Source organism: Amphibalanus amphitrite, unplaced genomic scaffold (genome assembly GCF_019059575.1).
Source record: "Amphibalanus amphitrite isolate SeventyFive unplaced genomic scaffold, NRLGWU_Aamphi_draft 000076F_arrow, whole genome shotgun sequence".
NCBI lineage: Eukaryota > Metazoa > Arthropoda > Thecostraca > Balanomorpha > Balanidae > Amphibalanus > Amphibalanus amphitrite.
In genome coordinates, this window is record NW_024881572.1 from 1,102,216 (window position 1) to 1,122,995 (window position 20,780).

General features: G+C 53.9%; 1 protein-coding gene across 1 annotated transcript in view; it reads right to left on the minus strand.

Annotated features, from left to right (window-relative positions):
- LOC122379351 (mucin-17-like) overlaps positions 1 to 20,780 on the minus strand; it is a 62,185-nt gene that overhangs the window by 15,795 nt on the left and 25,610 nt on the right. Inside the window, exons 2-4 of the mRNA XM_043361486.1 lie at positions 12,711 to 12,746; positions 1,499 to 11,744; positions 315 to 1,360 (exon numbers count right to left, since the gene is read on the minus strand). Of these exons, the coding sequence (XP_043217421.1) occupies positions 315 to 1,360; positions 1,499 to 11,744; positions 12,711 to 12,746 (11,328 nt within the window). The remainder of the gene's footprint in view (positions 1 to 314; positions 1,361 to 1,498; positions 11,745 to 12,710; positions 12,747 to 20,780) is intronic.

The window sequence follows — 20,780 nt, forward strand, 5'->3', positions numbered from 1 at the left end:
TTATGTTTTCAACTCTTCGTAGTTTCACACTTGGCTATTATCCTAATTTAACTTTACTCAAATTGCCTCAATAAATCAGAATATCCAACTAACAGTCGAAATTGAGTCGAAGGAGCACTCAAAACAAAACGAATATTGTGTACACAAATATCACGCACACAAACAAATCAGCTGACATGAACATACAGGAAGCGCCACAGACGATTGAAAATACACTTGACAGAAACAACAAGAGACAATAAAGAAATGCTCAAGAAGTGATCATTGCATTCGAGTAGAAAATCGCCGACTGGCTGTGCGATCGTGCCTCTCACCTGGGCCGGTTACAAGCTCTCCGAAGATGAGAACGGTGCCGGAGCTGGTGACCGCTCTGTATGTCGTCTGACGGGGGCGGGGGAAGAGAGGGACGCCGGAGAACCGACTCCGACCGGGGACGGTCAGACTGGGGGTGGCGCGGGCCGAGGAGGAGGAGGAGGCCAGGATGGTGCGGCCGTCCGAGATGGCACCTGCATCGGGTACATCACTCTCACTCAGTGAAGACTGAATGTCAGGCGTGGTTGATTGCGTGGTAGCTACTGCTGGTCGTACCGGAGAGCTGGACTCAGCTGTGACCGGAGTCGTCGAAGAGACTGTCGCACCGTCTTCCACTGAGTCCGCACCTGATGGACTTGCCACGCGGAATGGCGGTCGCCTTGGTGAGCTCGGTCGAGTCCCCTCAGCGGCCGTCGGCCGAGGTCGGCTCACAGCGGACACACTAGTCGGCTGTTCCTCATCCACGGAGAACCTCCCTGCCAGACCTCTTACAGACGACACGGGTCCGTCGGAAGCGGCCGTGACCGTGGCAGACGGTTTGAACTCTCGACTGGGAGCCGCCGGCAGAGAACCAAACAGCGCGCGGGTGGCACCCGTTCGGTCCTGTTCTGTTCGAGTGGCCCGCACCGCCGGCACTGCCGCCGGTGTCGCCACGCTGAGGGTTCCGTCAAACAAGCCTGGCGAGTCGGTGAGAAGGTGGAGGTCTGAGGGCGCCAGAGTAGTCAGCGTGGAGGTCACCACAGGCAGTGTCAAGGTCTGACGACCGCCGAGGATCTCCACCAGCCTGACAGTGCTGAACTTGCGGTACACCACATTGCTGGGAAGATCTTCACTAACGATGTCTTCTTCACTGCCTGACTCTGGGTCCGATACACCATTTTCTATCTGGTCATCCTGAATGTCTTCTTCATAGAAGTCTTCAGTCTCTACTTCGTCTATGCTCTCATCGTCTGGTAAGGACGGCGCTGCGGTAGCGAGTGGTCGCCGAGTTTCAGGGGCTATGTTCTGCCGCAGAGGTGGCCGCGAGGTGGTTGCGGGGCGGAACTGACTGATGAACGGACGTCGAGTGCGAGTTGGGTCCCGTTCGCGGGCCAGTCCAGGGAAGAACGGAATTCGTCTGGGGGTGGTGCCTGCCGTTGTGGCGCGCTCCGTGGTGGTGGTGATGAAAGACGTGACGTCATCCTGCTGCTCCTCCTCCTCCTCTGCTTCCTGTTGGCTCGGCAAACTGGGTCGGCGTTGAGCGAAAAGCTCGTTTTCGTTCCTTCTCTGATCTAAGGTTCGTGGCACTGTGCGTTCGGGAATGCGAGCTGCGCTGTCCTCAGATGGAACTGCACCAGCCAGCCTCTGGAAAACAGAAGGTCGTCGAGGTCGTCCAAACAATGCTGGTCGGGTCGGACGCCGCCGCTCAGTAGATTGCCTGAAAGGGAGCCGTACGCGGTCTGGTCTTGAATCAGGCTCCCCAGTGGTAGAATCGACATTGCTGTTGCTGTCAATCTCTTCACCGCTATCCTCGTCCGAGAGTCGGAGAAGAGGTCTGCGGCGTGGAGATGGTGTTGGTCGCAGCGGAAGTGACGGACGGGTTGGCCGTGACGGACGACGATTGCCCAGTCGGAAACGTCCTCTTGTCCTTTCCGTAGTGACATCAGCTGGCTCATCAATGACGACTTGACTGTCGGTAGTCACAGAACCTTCTTCGCTCTCCTCCGTTAGTGCTGGTAATCTCGGTCGTTGAGGACGAGACGGACGGGAGGGTCGGTTCGGACGTATTGGAAGACGATTCCTGGAGCGGAACCCAGACAGGCTTCTAGAGCGTTCAGTGGTAGTGGTGGTAATGTCCACTTCGTCATCCACTTCATCTGCCGCTTCTGCGGAGTTGTCATTGTCCGCTGTCGTCTCTTCAGATGCTGTTGGTCTCTGTCGGCGACGAGAAGAACGGAAGGGCAGTCTTACCCTTGAGCGAAGATCAGCTAGGCCTTCACTTCCTTCAGTGGTGGTGGTGGAGGTGGTAGTCGTGGCAATGGTCGTCGTTGATTCCTCTTGGATATCAACTACCTCGGTAGCGGCTTCAACCTGCTCTTCAGTCGACAGAATAACATCAGGTTCTTCAGTAGCGGTCACCGAAGATGCAGGACGTCTTAGTCTGTTTCTGCGACTATCACGGCCAGATGGCAGGTCTAATCGTGCACCGACAGTGTTCTGTGAAGCACCAGTAGAAGGCCTTCGTCGACGATTGAAGCGACTGAACAGATTTGGGTCTCGGCTCTGCCTTTCCGTAGTTCGGACCGTGTCTGTGATTTCAGTCGAGGCCTCTGCTTCAGAAACTGACTCTGACGAGGTGGTATCTGTAGTGGTGGCTTCCAAAGTGGTATCTGTAAGTTCGTCAGCAGATGCTGGCGTTCTGGTGGTTTCGTCTTCAGCTGTTGCATCGTCTGGAGAAGTACTGGCGGCTACTGATGTAGGGAATCGTCGACGAACCTTCACAACGCGTCGACGGCTTCCACGACGCACTGCGCTATCTGTTGGATTCTCTTCAAGAGGAGATTCTGTAGTAAAGTCTGATGACTGAGCTGGTTCAATTATTTTCTTTCTTTTCAATTTCCTAACTCGCTTTCTTTGTACTTTTGGTGCATCAGAAGTCGACACAGAAGCTGCCTCGTCCTTGGAAGGAGTAGAAACCTCGTTATCCAGTGTATCGTTTTCTGACAAGGTGTCCTTATCGAACAGCGAGTTGGTAGAAATTTCTGTGGCAATATCAGAATCGGCACCATCCTCCTGACTTATTGGCCGCGAGGTTACTCTGCCTCTCGATCGGCTTCTTGTGGTGGACACGGTTGGCCTTTCCCGGAATCTGCCGCTTCCCAGCTGCGTTGTGGCTTCAGTCGGGCTAGACACAACTTCCGGAGCGTTGGTCGGTGTCACGGAGGGGCGAAGCCCACCTCTAGGTCTGGTGACCTGTATTCTCTGCCTCCGAGGGGTCTGAGCTCGGATGTCAGTCGCACCACTGGAATCTCTATCGTTCTTAGGCACCGCAGCACTGGTTATGGAAGTTGCAACCCGAGCCACTGTGCGAGTGCGGGTGACACGCACTCGTTGCCGTCTTAATGTCGGTTTCACACTGTGCAACTGGTCAGCAGCTTTAGTTTCTTCGTCTGGAACGAAAACAGATTTTACTCGTTTCACCTTGCGTCGCCTGCTGAAGCTTTGCTTTACATTTCTATCAGCAGCCTCATTGGAGCCTTGGTCTTCCTCGCTTTTAATTTTTCTTGGCGATGACGGAGCCGAAAACAGTGACGCCCTGTTTGCATTTTCAGGTTTCTCGTTTATCTCCTCTTGAGACTCAGTTCCTTGACCTACCACTATCTTTTTGATCTTTTTTACTTTTCTCACAAGATTTGTAGTTGCGTCTGTTGTATCTCCAGTAGAGGAACTCCCAGCACCGAGTCTGTTCGCAGTGTTAGTTGCTCTGTCTTCTGAATCTCTGCTGTCGGGAACTTTCCGTGCCGTAAGGCTGTTAATTTCTTTGGCTGGGGATGGTTCAGCTGGCGAATCAACTTCGAATTCTTCAAGCGACTCTAAGTTAGAGTCGCCTGCAGAATCAGTAATGCGTTCTGTAGTCACTTGTTTGGTTGGCGTCACCACGGTTCTCACTCGTGTAACTCTTCTGGTGCCTCCACGACGAGAAGATGCTGCTCTTTGAGGTGTAAGGGGAACGCTGGATGCATTTTCAGTTACATTACTAAGCTCAACTTCATCTTTCTCTTTTGGTTGCACTGGTCGCCTCCTGATCACCGAAGTTCTCTTTATTCCTGTTCTTACACCAGGGCGCTTAGTCGTTGCTGCAGCACTGGCTGGGGTAGGCCGTCGTCTTAAGTTCCGACGGGATGTTGCAGGATTTGCCAGGCTAGACTGAGTGCGACTCTCAGATTGGCTCCGATTGGTTCCCCGTTGTACCGTTCTCTGAGAGACAGTCGAGGTTGTTCGGCTGGCAGAAATAGAACTTGTTGTATGTTCAATTTCTTCTATCTCATTGATGTCTGAAACTGTTGTTGAGCTATGCCCTTCATTCAGACTGGTAGCGGAGTCTAGCGATATCGATGAAGCTGGAGATGACGACTCTGTCGTAGGGCGGCGAAGACGGACACGGATCCTGCGTTGATCAGCTGAGGAAGTTGACTGGGGTACGTCAAGAATGGTGTCCGCGGCTGTCACCTCTGTTGTTGCCTCGGTGGTCGCAGATGAAGGGGAATCTTTTGACGTTTTGATGATTTTGGTTCTGACACGTTGACGTGCTCGGGAAACTACTCGTCTCCTAGAACTCGGACGGCGGGATGTTGATGGCGCTGATGAAACACCACTGACCCTCCCTTCACTGCTTTGTTTTTTGTCCGCGTCGTCTTCTTGTTCCGGCTCTTTTTCACTTTGCTTTGGTTCAGTTGTTTCTTCAATCGGGTCAACTGCAACACTATCGGGTTTCAGTGAGCCAGTTTGTTTTCTTGTTTTGGATCCTCCGACCAGGCGAGTTCTCACTCGCACCCGACGTCCCCTAGTAGGCTTAGTTTCCACAGGAAGAGGTGTTGTTGCCTCCGTTGGAATTATTTCGTTGTCTTCTACCGTGTCGATGTCGTCTATCAACGAAAGCTCTGGGGAAGTTGTATCTGATTCAGGCAGAGAGGCAGTTGTAGACGACGAAATACTCGGGATATTGTTGCTTGATGTCGTTTGTACGGTGGATTCAGGTGAAACAGTTCTTGGTCTATTTTCTTCTTTGGAAATCTCGGACAAATCTAATGCTTTGATCCCACCATCTGTCAAAACACCTTGCTTCAAGTTTGCCGGTGTCGAAAGTTCGATCTCCCTAGGGGTATCAGGTGTAGGTCTGACTACTGGCTGCTTTGTCGTGAAGCTGTTTGCTCGAAATCGCCCTCTTCCTCGCTTTGTTGACCCTTGCACAGGAACTACTGTATTTCTTATGGTTTCACGACTCAAAACGGTCGCCGTTCTCCTGCTAGTGATGTTTTCTGATTCATTGCTGGATTCTGCACGAGAGTTTTGAGATGGTGTTTTCTCGCTACCACTTTCAGAATTCCTTGACCTACTCTGATTTGAAGGTAATGCACCTCCACTTGTTTGTGGTTTTCTCTCACGTGTGCGTACCCGAACGCGACGACCACGAGTTGTTGGCTGGATATCATCTTGAATCACGTTTTCTGCGTCAGCACCTGATGTCAGCGGTTTGGAAGAGGTTGATATGGTAACATCACTGGGGAGAGACACTTGTTTTGTCTTACTTTCAATCGGAGCACGACGTCTACTTCCCCTTGAAAACGAAGGGCCTGGGAAATCTTCTGGTCCATTCTTCTCTAAAGTAATCTTGTTATTTACCTCATCGCTATCATCATTTTTGGGGAGCAACTGTTCTTTTGGTGGAAGAGGAGTTGTTAAGAAGGGTCCTTCTATAGCTGTTGTTATCTCCTCTTGAAAGGATGAGCGTAATGTTGTAGCATCTGCTTTCTCATCCTTTTCAGTCAGCGGATTCCTCTTTCTACTAACGTTAACGCTTCCTTCGTTTCTTACAGCAGCATTTGAGCCGGCAACGCTGTTTGTTCTTCCGCGATTGCCTTGACGACTTGAGGCGCTTGTTCTTCTGGCAGTCTGAAGTCCACTAGACCGATACTGACCGCCTCTGAGCGATTTTCGAGCAGATGCACGTGCCGTAAGCGTCTTGGTAATTGAATCAACCTCAGTTTGTAGAATGCCAAACAATAGGTTTTCTGATAAAGTAGGTTTGGCACCGAGTTTTGTGAGCTCCACAAACTCGATATTGCTATATGTTCTGAGTTTCGGAAGCACATGCTGCGTACTCTTCACAATAATACTGCCAAACTCATCGGTCACCGTGTTATCATAAGTATAGGTTGTAAACTCCGGTGCTTTGATGCGTCGGACTTGAGCATTGTTCAATGGAGCGAATTCCGGGTCATTGCCGTTAGATCCATCGCGACCCCTGGTGGCTTGGCGCTTCTCCCGTCTGAGTGGGGCAGACTCAGCGGGGCCCTCCCATAAAAAAGAATTCGTCTTAGAAGAGGGACGATCCGTGAGCGATGGCGCCACGTCAATTATTTTTTCTCGATACCGAGTTGCCTTGCTCCCCTTAACGCTTTCCAAGGTCTGAGTGGCGCCAAGTTTAATCATGTCTGGTTCAATCTCATTCATCGCTGACATAACGTAGAAATCAAGGTCGCCGAAAACTTGTGCATTCTTTGGTACCTTGAAAAGGCCTTGGTCGGTCTCTATGAAGGCCGGTATCTCTGTGGGACGTACTGCTGCGGTCGGCAGCTGACCCCGCTTGATGCGAGTCACCTCAGGTCCGTCCAGCGTCACTGTCGACAACCGCGTGAAGAATTCACCAGGCTTGGAGCCACTGACAAAGATGGTGACGACAGACGTGGAGGCCGGCTGCTGTTGGGCTGCGGGCTGCTGCTGGTCCACTTCCGTCGCCTGGCGCAGCAGCTCTTCCAGCTGTGGCGGTGGCTGACTCTGAGGTAACAAACTTCGTGCGGCAGTCGGCTGGATGGCGGGCAGCTGCAGCCTGGGAGGCTGATTCAACAGTTGCTGTAGCAGCAGCTGTTGTGGCGTCAGACCACCGAGAGCGCCCAGGCCGACGCCGAGACCACCAAACGCGGCAGCCGGGGCGGCAGTCTGTCCCGGGATCCTCTCGGTGGAGGTTATCACCTCCGTGGCAGTGATCACCTGTACGTCGGAGTTGATGATCACTGTGTGGGTCTTTCTGCCTTGGAAGAAGATCGGTACCGTGGTGAAGTCCGACTCAGTCACAGTGGTTACGTATGACGTGGTGTAGCTGACCGTGCGGAAGGCCTGCTGTGGAGGCGCAGCCACCGGGGCGTTAAATGAGCCAGACAGCACAGGAGCCGGCTGACCCTGACTGGCCAGTAGCTGCTGCAGAAGGGCAGTCAGTGGGTTGTTGTTGTTAGCTAAGGCCGGGGATGGCTGAATCTGAGCGGCGCTCACTGTGTTCACTTCGGGCACGACGGTAAAGCCCGGCTGTGTGTAGGTCGAACGCACGTTGGAGATGCGACCACGAATCTTGGTGGGAATACGGAGTGATGTCTTGATTTCAGTGGGACTTAGATAAAGGGTGGACAGCTCGGTCTGACCGCCGCTTCCAACAGCCGTTTTTGTTCCTACGTGCGTGCGCATTTCACCATTTACCTCAGTTTCCGTGTACTGGCCCGGCTCCAGGGTGTTGGTGACGGTGTTTGCCGTAAACACATCGCGGAACGACGTCCGGCCATCAGCTATAACTGGGATGGAGACGGCCACCTGCTCAGCGGAGACTACGATGATCTGACCTTCGTCCAGCACGGGCGTTGGGATGATCTCGGGCTCAGGATCTGGAGGATCGCGAGTGCGATCCTGTCCGAACAGAGGCTGACGCTGCCGAATGCGGCTGCCGGACGGTCCACGTGGTGAGGGCCGGCGTGAGGATGAGCCACGGCTGGATGTGCCACGTGATGGTGCTGGCTCTGGGGTCGTGGCGCGAGGTGGTTCACTGATGCCCGCAGCTGCCACCTGAGCCTGCTGGAGACGCTGGCGGAGACTTACTGCGAGACCAGAACCGCTTCCTGAACTAGACGAAGGACGATTTCTTCTAGAACCCGGAATGGCCCTGCGCGTGCTGCTAGACGAGGTTCGAGAGGAGCCTGTTCGAGAGCGTGAGCGTGACGAGCCGCGCGACCGACCGGATGTCAGGGTGAACTTCTCCTTGGTGTCCTCAGATGGCGTAGGGTCGACGTTGCGCCCTCTGTTTGCCTCTGACTGACGACTGTTTCTGGCTCTAGTGCGACCGCGATTCTGGCGCCGGGCACGAGTACCAGTGGACGAGACAGAGTGATCAGCTGCCTCGATAAGTGTTTCTTGCTTTGAAAGAGAATCCCCGCGAGAGGCGCGGGACCTGCTCCTGGCTCCGAAGCTGGACTGACGCTTGGTGCGCGACAGAATCGCGCCTTCGGCGGCAGCCTGAAGGGGGTCGACGTCAGAGACGACCACAGCTACTTCGGAACCAGCATCATCTAAAAAATGGTTCTGTTCAAAAAAATTGTTGTGCTCCGGAAGCGGCTCGGCGGCGACGTATTGTTCGTATACTTCAGATCCCGCGCCTTGCAGATCATTTTCTTCCACCGGTCGTCTCCGTCTGCCACGTATAGGCCTTCTTCTTCTCACAGTGCGCCTAATGGTTTGAGGCTGCCCCCTCACGGCCAAACGTCCACGACCGCGGCCGCGAACTCGTCTTGGAGTGATTTCAGTCAGTTCCTCCTGCTCTTCAGGCTTTGTGGGACGTTCAGTAGGAGGCTCAGTCGGGGGCTCTGTAGGAGCTTCAGTGGTAGTGGTCGTAGTAGTTGTCGTGGTGGTCTCTTCTCCTCCAGCAATCACCGAAGAGAAGCGACTTATCAGACCACCCCTTCCGCCAGGCTTTGGGCGACGGCGCAGAGGCAATGCGTTACGGGTTCCGCCAACTGATCGATTTCTGCCGAAAGCGAGGACACGAGGGGGCCTAGTAGTCACTGCTTCGGTGGTCGTTTCAATTACTTCCTCGATTACGACTTCTTCCGTAGGATCAACGGGCTCTTCTTCTACTTCAGAGGCAACCGTGGTGGTTTCGTCCTGAGTCGGCTCAGTCACTTCCTCCTCCTCCTCAGGCTGGTTTCGATTAAACAAACCGCGTAGACCAGGACGACCGCCCGGTCTTCTAAGTCCTGGGAACGGTCGGCGCGTCCTTAATGGGAAACGTCGCTCGGTGGAGGTCGGTGCAGGCTCTTCTTCCAAAACTGGAGAAGGTGGAGCTTCAGTCGCCTCCGCGTCCTCAACGGGTGAAGGTGAGTTGATGTTTGCGGTGCTTGTAGGCTCAGGTTTAGTGGGCTCTGAAGTCGGCTCAGGTGCTCCCAATCCTGCCCTTTTGGCTGCTAGAAGGGCAAGCAGGCCGCTGGATTTACGCTTCGTGGACGTCCGGAAAGGAAGGAAGCTGCGGTTGGTTGACTGAATGCGGCTGGAAGAAGATGCAGCGCTCGAGGAAATCTGAGCACTGATGGATGATAGGAGCTTCTTAGGAGACGTGGAAATAGCAGAGCTCGGATCAGTTTCGGAGGCTGGATTGTCCAATGTGGGAGTTGCACTAACAGAGGGATTCTGAGACGACAAAGTGCTTATAGCAGCCGTCTCGGAGACAGGAGTGGCTGCAACAGGCGCCACAGAACTGGGTGTCAATGCTGGGTCAATAGTCATGGTAGTACTCTTGATTATCTGGGCATACAGTCCATGCACTGAGGTGCCGAAGTACCCCGTCGAGGAAATGGTGGTGACACCGTCGTTGACCTCTGATGAAACGAGCGACGAGAGGAGGCCAGTGCTGTATTGAATGGCTGGAGTCGCAGACGTGGGATCCACAGACTTGACGGGGCTGTTGGAGGTGGCAGTGGCAGAGATGGGCACAGTCGATGTCACCACGTTGCTGCTGACCACCAGGCGGCTCTGGACGACGCTACTCTCACCAGAGTGTGAGGTGGTAAAGTACGTGTAAGTTGTGAAAAATGTCTTCGTAACAAGTTTGGCTGGCGCTACCGCTGTGGAAGTTGGCGCCTTTGTTGGCTCTGCGATCTGTGACTTGGTTTCATATCGCGTGGAAACGATCTCCTTGCCGTCAACACTCGATGTAGTGAAGTATGTGAACGTTGTGAAGTAAGTTAGCGCCGGACGGGGTAATTCTTCCGTAGCAACACTGGTCACAGTGCTCAGACTGGTCTTCACCTCAGTCTGGTCACCACTGGAAAGCGTGGTGTAGTAAGTGAACGTCGTGTAATACGTTTTCAGCACCGACTTTTCCTCTTCACCATCTGCTTGTGAGGAGAAGAGAGGCGGGGCGGATGACGGAGCCAGACTTCCTTCCAGTTGTTGAGACTGTTTCAGAGCAGCCTTAGCCTCTTCTGCACTGCCAACAATGACCTGTGCTCCAGCTCTGCTGCCGACGGCCCTGCCTAGGTTGCCCCTGTCGACGGCGATGGTGGACGCGGACTGCACGACCGCGGTAGGCTCAACGTTGGCCGTCTTCGACACCAGGAAATAGATGCTAGACGTGCTCTTCACCACTTTGGCGTAACGTCCCTTGATGAAGGTACCGTACACCAGTGTAGTAAAGACAGTGGTGACCTTCTCACGAGCCACAGTGCCGCCGATAGAGGTCACCAGACCGGTCGGATACAGGTCCACGGTGTTGTACACGCGGGTGCTGGCAGTGGACAGCACACCATCGTCCTTCACTGGCGCAGCTTCCTCAGCAATTTCGTTCGTGGCCTCCGAGTCGGGGGTCACCGTGGAAGTAGCGTCGTTTGATGCGAAGGTGCGGGTGGTTGTGATGACATTTCCTTGGTCCGGGACGAACACAGGGGCACGGCTCAACACCACGCTCTTGCCGGCACGCGTGGGACCCACGAACTGAGCAGTCCTGCTGATCTTGGAGCGGATCTGCTCGGCGCCGGCGGACTGAGGCATGAAGACCACCACAGTGCTGCCGATAGTGGTGATGAAGTCGGAGAAGCCGACGTACGTGACGGTGGTCAGCTCGCTGCCACTCAGAGCCAGATCAAGGTCCAGGATCTCGATTGTCTCCAGGTCACTGAAGTCACGAGACTCGCGGTTGCTACCCTCCTTTAGATTCAGATCCTTGACCATCTTGTTGACCTTCTCGTTGAGAAGCGCCTGTGTCTTCTGGAAAGAGGCGCGGTTGGGTACGACTACCACTGGCTCGTCCAGGCGCAGAGAGCCCTCCTCGTCGGCGGTGTACGTAGGTAAGCGCCTCTGCGGGGGTGAGGGTCGCACTTCCTCGTCGACAATGATCACCTCCTCGCCCTGGACGACGCGCCGCGCCGTGGGCACCTCGTTCACCTCCTCGGGCAGCTCAGTGACCAGCGGCGCCTTGCTGGGGTAGCTGATCGGCATGCCGATGGTGAGGGTGGGCAGCCCGGGCTCCTGAGTGCTGCTCTCCAGCTGCGGCAGCACGGAGCTGGTCCGCTCGATCACTTGGCCGTAGTGGGAGCCGAGCGAGGTGCGGATGAAGCGCGTCCGGTGCACGGTCGTGGCGTCGCCGTGCACCTCGGTGTTGACCGCCTCGGAGACCACCCCGGTCGGCTGCGGCCGCTCTCCGGTGCGCGCGATGGCGTAGAAGACGCGCTCGGCGGTGCTGACGATGCGTGAGTAGTAGCCGTTGGCCACGGTGCCGACGACGAGTGTCGTGTACTCGGAGGTGGTGCCATCGGATACGAACGTGGGAGCCGAGGACAGGAGCACGCCGGTCGGCAGAGGACGGGTTGTGGTCAGGTATTTGGACGTCGTAAGGGCACCATTCACTTCCACTTCAATATCTGACAGAACAGAGAAGAGGACAATAAACATCAGACAGTGTGACAAGAGCGTGCACAGAAACGGAGAAGCGCTGCAATCTGATACACGGACGTAGAAGTGTAATGAATATGATGTTGCAGATAGTAAAGATGAAGAACTATTTTACATTTGTTTTTAGAATGTGGCATACAAATATAAATAGATAACAAACGGTTCGACTTTTTGCTAGAAGCATTTTCTTCGAAATACCTATGAACAACAATGTCCAAACGAAGCTGACATGTTCGGTGAGGTAAACTTTATTTGATTACGTTAATGGCAAACATGAAAATGGGGCTCGTTCAAGCATTAATATCTCAGGTATAAAAATAAGATGATTTAGTTAGAATAAGAATGATTTTAGACCTAGTCTTAGCGTCAAAGTAAATACAGTCCATTTAAGGTGGGTAGGCTGTTTTGTACGGTAAGTCGTCCATTTGGAAAAGGGGTGAAAGTCGTCCAGATAAGAGTATAAAACTGAAGAAAATTGTCATGCAACACAGTCTAAAAGAAAATAAGTGCTTCATTCGCATTAACGTCAAATATAAATAGCACATAAAACGGAGGTCGGACAAGAGAAATCGCAAGTCGGTCTGATGCAGTCCTAGGTCTCTGGCGGAGAAAGTGATGTGCAAACGATCGCCTGGCAAATCCGGACGGTCTGCTCTCTCTCTCTCTCTCCGCGCCTTGACGTTAACTGCTGATTTACATATCTGTTGGCGGTGCCGCTCGGCGGCTTCAGAGGCAGACCAGTCGCGGCTTTGCGAGGCGAGATAGGACAGATAAGAAACAGACAACAGTCCAAGGGAGCCGTAGCCCGTCAGCGGGGGACTAATTCGGGCAAACTACTGCGGCATGCGTCAGTTGGTCAGTCAGTTGGTGCATTACCCGTCACCATAGGTTTGTCTTCTTGGCAAAGGCTGCTGCACTTTCAGTAGAACACTCACCTGCCGCTCTCTCTGCTCTGTGGCAAAAGGCTCCTCCTGCAAACAGAGATATATTTCGTTAGACACCGATGTAATTACTAATTAGTGGATGACACTTTCATGAATTTTCACTGACGCGTTACGGCACATGCGATGGTTGGCTTAAGTCACCCTTGATGCAAATTGGCTTATCATGGCCGATGTCGACATTGGATGGAAGATGCTCACCTACAGGTCAAACAGGTTTGGATCTAGTCACGTTTGGAGCTGAGGCCACTGCAATACGTTTCAATAACTGCACCTTTCCGACACCCAACGGTTCCCCGGTGTCACGAGTGCCATTCGTATTCCTGCTCCGCTCTGACACACCCGGCTCGTGCACGGCTCAGAACATCCTCGGCGGTTTTCGTGATCGGACGCTCCCTTCACCGGGCCGTTTGTCGAGAGGTCGGCCAGCTCCGGAGCGGCGCGGCGCGTCATGAGGCGGCCCTGCCGGCGGCGGTGGCATCGCACGGCCCCGGGAATCGTGCCGCGACCCTGGCGCGACCCGACCCGACCCGACCTCATCGCCGCGCCGCCAGCCGACCGGCCCATTGTGCAACGTTTCATCACGGCCGCTGATGCCTGGGATGCGGCGTCTGCCTGACCCCGGCGACCCGTATTTTGTAACGGATAAATAACACAGCCAGGTTCTCCCGAGTGAGGCGGTCCGCTCGCCGCTCACGTCACGCCTGGCCACATTATACGGAGGGAATAGTTAAACAGGTAATATGGGACATCCCTGGCGTCGATGGATGGAGGAGAGGTGCGGCCATTCCCTCCCTGCGTGTATGTAGTTAGATTACATAGCTGAATTCCTTTCGTCTCATCGCCTATCCCATCCTGATCGCCGACTAAAACTGAGCAATAGCGGTTAAACGAGCGTCTGATGGTGGTGGCACCGGGCCGCCAAGTGCCATCGGCGCCTCACAAACACCCTGCGTGGTGCCGCTGTCCCGCGCGGCGTTACGACAGGCGCCTCCGGATGGCCCTCTGTGATGGGAGCGCCGTAATAGCCTCGTTGCGCCGCCTCGCGCCGCGCCGCCACCGCGCGCACACGGCCCTCGACCCGTTGCAACAGACGCCGGCACGCCCCGTCGTTTAGGCCCACACGGACGCTTCACAACGACCGGGCCCGACGTGTGGCCGACGCGGGGACGGCGGTCATCACCGCGCACCGCTCCGCCTTTCCCCGGCCTCCCAAACGACCTCTGACGCACACAGAGATGGTCGGACCACCCGGCCGGGTGTGGCATCATCCCCGGGAGCGATGACAGGGTGGCATCCCTGACCAGCGCTTCAGCACAGCTCGAGCCGCAGCCAGGCGCGGCGCGGACAAAAGGGCCAAATCAGCCTCCCAGCGGGGCTGTCGCGCCAGATGCGCCGCCAATGGGTCACGGCCAGAAATGGGCCAGATGAGCGCGGCTCGTGAGTGGCCCACTGCGCCAGTGTGGTGCTCTGAACAGAGGCCGCTCTTACGAAGGCAACAGGTGCGCTGGCGGCTGTCACCGGAAAGACTGGTGCGATATGGGGAGCGTACGACTCTTATCGGTACTCCCCCGACGTTATCGGGACCTAGAAGAGCTTGAATGTTCATCCTCATAGCATGTAGTGGATGACTTAATAACTATTTTGTGGCAAAACCATTGTGCAACATAACTCAATTGCTTGAACACTTGTTCGGTCGCGCCTGGCCAAGTGGCAGCCTTTCTCTTAGCACTGCCACTCTTGCCATTCTTGTATCAATCTATGAGAACCTGATCGGTCTCCGGAGGCCGGCGAACGGACTGTGGCGAGTGGCGACACTCCTCTCGTTTCCCTTCGTGACGCCACTCAGTCCGGCGACTTTGCCTGCCGTTCCCACGATCAGTTCGCACAGTGGCGCCGTATCGCTATCCAACAATGTCACGATCGGCTTTTTCTGTGCTCCCTTTCAATCGGCATTATGAGGCCCGTCACGCCATCATCTAAAACAACCTCTCATGGCGATAAGACACCTGTACTTCGGAAAATACCTGATTTATTTGAGAAGTATACCACGACGCTGGTTCTTGGAGGAACTAGACAGTAGACACGACACCGGAGCTCTGAGAACCACTCTCCGTGACCAGCTTGAGTGCAGCTATCGTTTGTCAAACGAGGCGGAACGCACTCACCGGACCAACGGTCTCCGATCGCCCGCGGCTCCCAGTGGGGCCTTGACCCGCGGGTGTGCCCCGGTGCCCGCTAAGTGGAGCCGCCAGCCTCGCCGAGCGGGCAGCGGTGCGTTGCCCGTGTCACGGCTCGCGGCGGTGACGGCGCCGCCGAGCCGTGTTCGGCGTAGGACCGCCGCCGGAACAGATGTCCAATTGTCCACCCCTCCGGCCACCAAGGGAGTGGGAACTCGTATTCTGGTGCAATAGCGGGAGAGGCTGGTACCCGTTGCAGGACGGCGGTCACGGGCACCGGTCACGACGGCAGGGGTCAGAGGAACACTGCGCCACGCCGCAGAGGGCTGACACCGAGAACGCAGCACGAGCAGAGTGGGGGCGGAGGACCGGACAGCACGTGCCTGCAACTGACAGACACGCTCCGAACGCAGCGACCGTGACACTTAGTGCCCTTTGTTGCCGAATAACGGCCAGTCGTTGCGCGTGTCGACAATTATAGCGGATGGAAGACATTCCGTTATTATGAGTCGCGTGCGTAACGTCGTATTTAATAAGTGGTAGAAATATGCAACCCGTTGTGAGGCTTTTACGACATAGGTAATTATTAGGTATGCATCGTGCAGCCAGGTAAAGTCCATTCTAAATAACATTTACTCACACTTGCTTCAAGTAAGCTGTTCCAGAAATAACACGAAATGAAGTGTGATGAAATCTCAAAACATGGTCGAATTAGTTCATGTCGTTCCAATCAACCGTCAGCGTAACTAATGTCTTTGGGCATGGCATGGCTTACGTGAATGACAGGGTATCGGCATCTGTTGTTAGTTGGACCACAGCCAGCTCAACCATGTCCATTGGACTGAATTTGGGACCGAGCCGGACACACAGAACACTTTGGCGCCCACCCATATAAGCCCAGTGGAAACGGTCGATAGAACATGGACTGGATTACAAACGGTAAGTGTGTCAACAGACTTACCTACATGATCAACTTCGGAGCGCGCTTATATGCCAAAATAACCCCAGCATGCATACTTGAGGTAAGGTCGAGCATAACAAAACCGCACGCGGCACCTGTCTCGTCTCTCAGGCGCAGTATTCAGCCTTCGCGTGTGAGGCGAGCTATAACCCGTTCAGCCCAGACCTCGGCCGGCCATCCGTGCCGTCCCGTCTCGACCCCGGCGTGTGACGGGCGCCACGGAGACTCTCTCACGACCTATCGATCATCAGACGGCGAGCCGAGGTCGGCCGGCCGCCGGGTCACGAGTCACGGGCCACCCGCAGGGCGCACCCAGTCACGGCGGCCGGCTGGCTGGGGGACGCACCCCGCACCCCGCTCCACAGTCGAGGCCGGCCCCCTCTACCGGGTCACACGGACTCGGCCGAGCCGCGGCCAGCGCGGCCGCTTATCGAGGCCGGCTGTGAAGACCTGGGAGTGGCCGCAGGCAGTCACGTGACCGGATGTGACGTTACGTAAAATAGCGCGATCACAGGACATAATAAAGCTCAGAGGTCAATAAGAGCATCACAATCAAGAGTTAGGGGAGAGTGGGGAAAGATGCCCAGGGTTTTACTATGTCATATATTATACGAAAATGACGTTCGGAAAGCAAAAACTTGGAGTTTCAACGGAAGCCGACATCATTTTTCTCCAAAAATATCACACTTTCGTGCCTGAAATATGATAACTTTTTTTGCTATTAAGCATTTTCCCGAAGAAGTGAAAGGGGGCATCTTACCCCACAGGGTGGGAAAGACGCCCCCTGGCGTTGGGGAAGATGCCCTCTGCACTATAAGTGACATAGGGGAGAGTGGGGTAATTTGGCCGCTTTTTTTAGAAAACGATGTAACTAAAAATCGACAACACATTTCTGCATTTTCTCAACGCGGACAGGTGTGGCATACATTTTACTTTCTTGGACAGTAAACTTGAAATGATTGAGTAACTACTTATATTGAAATTGTGGCGGATTACAAAGGTCTGCAAAGCGGCCAAATTGCCCCACTAGCAGGGTTATTTGGCCGGGGGTGTGGGGCAATTTGGCCGGTGTTAGTTTGAGGCCATTATTTTTGTTATAGGCGAGTCAGCTTCACATTCAGCAATGACGCGTGTCCTACGACGCATTTGAAGCATTTTGGAGGTTGACTCAGCCGTCACAGGGGTCGAAAATAGTCAAAATAGCGGCTCTAGATGCGATGACAGTTTTTTACGAATAACTTTTGAAGTAATCAAGTTAGGCCAAAACTAAAAACACCATCGTAATTCTCTCGTCATTCCGCATCGAAACATGTATGTGTTGACCTCGAAAGGTCAAGGTCAAGGTCAAGGTCAAGGTTGGCTTCAGGTCTCGTTACTTCAGGTCGCTTGACCTCAAGGTTACGTGAGTTCAAGGTCATCATGTATATCATTCGATGCTCCTTGACGAGCTGAACACAATGAGACCATTTGCGCGGTTGTATCTTTTTTTCTGTAAGTATTTATTAGCAAAAAAGCGTTAGGTAGCCTTTGATGACGTCACATGCCCTTACAGCTGTCCAATAGGAAATATGGCATCAAGGTAGTCAAATTTGGTCATGAATTATGTCCTTTATGGTATAATTGACCATGACAACTCGGCCGTCCCAGCATAGTGACTCTGAGCGCACCGGCCAAGTTACCCCGCTAGTCCCGGCCAAATAACCCCACATTGCCATTCTGAAATTTTTTGTCTATAAAGTCGTCATGGCTGTACAGAACTAGATGAAATTGCTCTTGGAGCCGCTGAACACCCTCAAAAATGGCGCTATAATGTTTTAATTCGTTTACAGCCCAAATACTACATGTTATACAAATTTTTAAACGGAAGTAAAAGTTACCATTTTGTAACGTAATTCATGTCCGTGAAGTTAGCGTCAGCAACAGCAACGAATACAGCGTCGGATTCAGAATCGCTTAAAAAACTCATATTTGGTCAATTGGGGGACGGGGAGCAAGAATATGACCTTTATTTGGCCCTAGCTCTTACCCCTTACCCCTTAATCGGCCCTTAAAGGAAGGGGCGCGCCAAAAGTGCCTCAAGGGTTCGTCTGATCGCCAAAATAAGGGTCGCAATCGATTCCTCGGGTCAATATCTAGCCGCAGCCTCGGGTTCCAGATGTGTGCAACTTACCCCTTACCCCTTAATCGGCCCTTAAAGGAAGGGGCGCGTCAAAAGTGCCTCAAGGGTTCGTCTGATCGCCAAAATAAGGGTCGCAATCGATTCCCCGGGTCAATATCTAGCCGCAGCCTCGGGTTCCAGATGTGTGCAACTTACCCCTTACCCCTTAATCGGCCCTTAAAGGAAGGGGCGCGTCAAAAGTGCCTCAAGGATTCGTCTGATCGCCAAAATAAGGGTCGCAATCGATTCCTCGGGTCAATATCTAGCCGCAGCCTCGGGTTCCAGATGTGTGCAACTTACCCCTTACCCCTTAATCGGCCCTTAAAGGAAGGGGCGCGTCAAAAGTGCCTCAAGGATTCGTCTGATCGCCAAAATAAGGGTCGCAATCGATTCCTCGGGTCAATATCTAGCCGCAGCCTCGGGTTCCAGATGTGTGCAACTTACCCCTTACCCCTTAATCGGCCCTTAAAGGAAGGGGCGCGTCAAAATTGCCTCAAGGGTTCGTCTGATCGCCAAAATAAGGGTCGCAATCGATTCCTCGGGTCAATATCTAGCCGCAGCCTCGGGTTCCAGATGTGTGCAACTTACCCCTTACTCCTTAATCGGCCCTTAAAGGAAGGGGCGCGTCAAAAGTGCCTCAAGGGTTCGTCTGATCGCCAAAATAACGGTCGCAATCGATTCCCCGGGTCAATCTCTAGCCGCAGCCTCGGGTTCCAGATGTGTGCAACTTACCCCTTACCCCTTAATCGACCCTTAAAGGAAGGGGCGCGTCAAAAGTGCCTCAAGGGTTCGTCTGATCGCCAAAATAACGGTCGCAATCGATTCCTCGGGTCAATATCTAGCCGCAGCCTCGGGTTCCAGATGTGTGCAACTTACCCCTTACCCCTTAATCGGCCCTTAAAGGAAGGGGCGCGTCAAAAGTGCCTCAAGGATTCGTCTGATCGCCAAAATAAGGGTCGCAATCGATTCCTCGGGTCAATATCTAGCCGCAGCCTCGGGTTCCAGATGTGTGCAACTTACCCCTTACCCCTTAATCGGCCCTTAAAGGAAGGGGCGCGTCAAAAGTGCCTCAAGGGTTCGTCTGATCGCCAAAATAAGGGTCGCAATCGATTCCTCGGGTCAATATCTAGCCGCAGCCTCGGGTTCCAGATGTGTGCAACTTACCACTTACCCCTTAATCGGCCCTTAAAGGAAGGGGCGCGTCAAAAGTGCCTCAAGGGTTCGTCTGATCGCCAAAATAACGGTCGCAATCGATTCCCCGGGTCAATATCTAGCCGCAGCCTCGGGTTCCAGATGTGTGCAACTTACCCCTTACCCCTTAATCGGCCCTTAAAGGAAGGGGCGCGTCAAAAGTGCCTCAAGGGTTCGTCTGATCGCCAAAATAACGGTCGCAATCGATTCCCCGGGTCAATATCTAGCCGCAGCCTCGGGTTCCAGATGTGTGCAACTTACCCCTTACCCCTTAATCGGCCCTTAAAGGAAGGGGCGCGTCAAAAGTGCCTCAAGGGTTCGTCTGATCGCCAAAATAATGGTCGCAATCGATTCCTCGGGTCAATATCTAGCCACAGCTTCGGGTTCCAGATGTGTGCAACTTACCCCTTACCCCTTAATCGGCCCTTAAAGGAAGGGGCGCGACAAAAGTGCCTCAAGGGTTCGTCTAATCGCCAAAATAACGGTCGCAATCGATTCCTCGGGTCAATATCTAGCCGCAGCCTCGGGTTCCAGATGTGTGCAACTTACCCCTTACCCCTTAATCGGCCCTTAAAGGAAGGGGCGCGTCAAAAGTGCCTCAAGGGTTCGTCTGATCGCCAAAATAACGGTCGCAATCGATTCCTCGGGTCAATATCTAGCCGCAGCCTCGGGTTGCAGATGTGTGCAACTTACCCCTTACCCCTTAATCGGCCCTTAAAGGAAGGGGCGCGTCAAAAGTGCCTCAAGGGTTCGTCTGATCGCCAAAATAAGGGTCGCAATCGATTCCTCGGGTCAATATCTAGCCGCAGCTTCGGGTTCCAGATGTGTGCAACTTACCCCTTACCCCTTAATCGGCCCTTAAAGGAAGGGGCGCGTCAAAAGTGCCTCAAGGGTTCGTCTGATCGCCAAAATAACGGTCGCAATCGATTCCCCGGGTCAATATCTAGCCGCAGCCTCGGGTTCCAGATGTGTGCAACTTACCCCTTACCCCTTAATCGGCCCTTAAAGGAAGGGGCGCGTCAAAAGTGCCTCAAGGGTTCGTCTGATCGCCAAAATAAGGGTCGCAATCGATTCCTCGGGTCAATATCTAGCCGCAGCCTCGGGTTCCAGATGTGTGCAACTTACCCCTTACCCCTTAATCGGCCCTTAAAGGAAGGGGCGCGTCAAAAGTGCCTCAAGGATTCGTCTGATCGCCAAAATAAGGGTCGCAATCGATTCCTCGGGTCAATATCTAGCCGCAGACTCGGGTTCCAGATGTGTGCAACTTACCCCTTACCCCTTAATCGGCCCTTAAAGGAAGGGGCGCATCAAAAGTGCCTCAAGGGTTCGTCTGATCGCCAAAATACGGGTCGCAATCGATTCCTCGGGTCAATATCTAGCCGCAGCCTCGGGTTACAGATGTGTGCAACTTACCCCTTACCCCTTAATCGGCCCTTAAAGGAAGGGGCGCGTCAAAAGTGCCTCAAGGGTTCGTCTGGTCGCCAAAATAACGGTCGCAATCGATTCCCCGGGTCAATATCTAGCCGCAGCCTCGGGTTCCAGATGTGTGCAACTTACCCCTTACCCCTTAATCG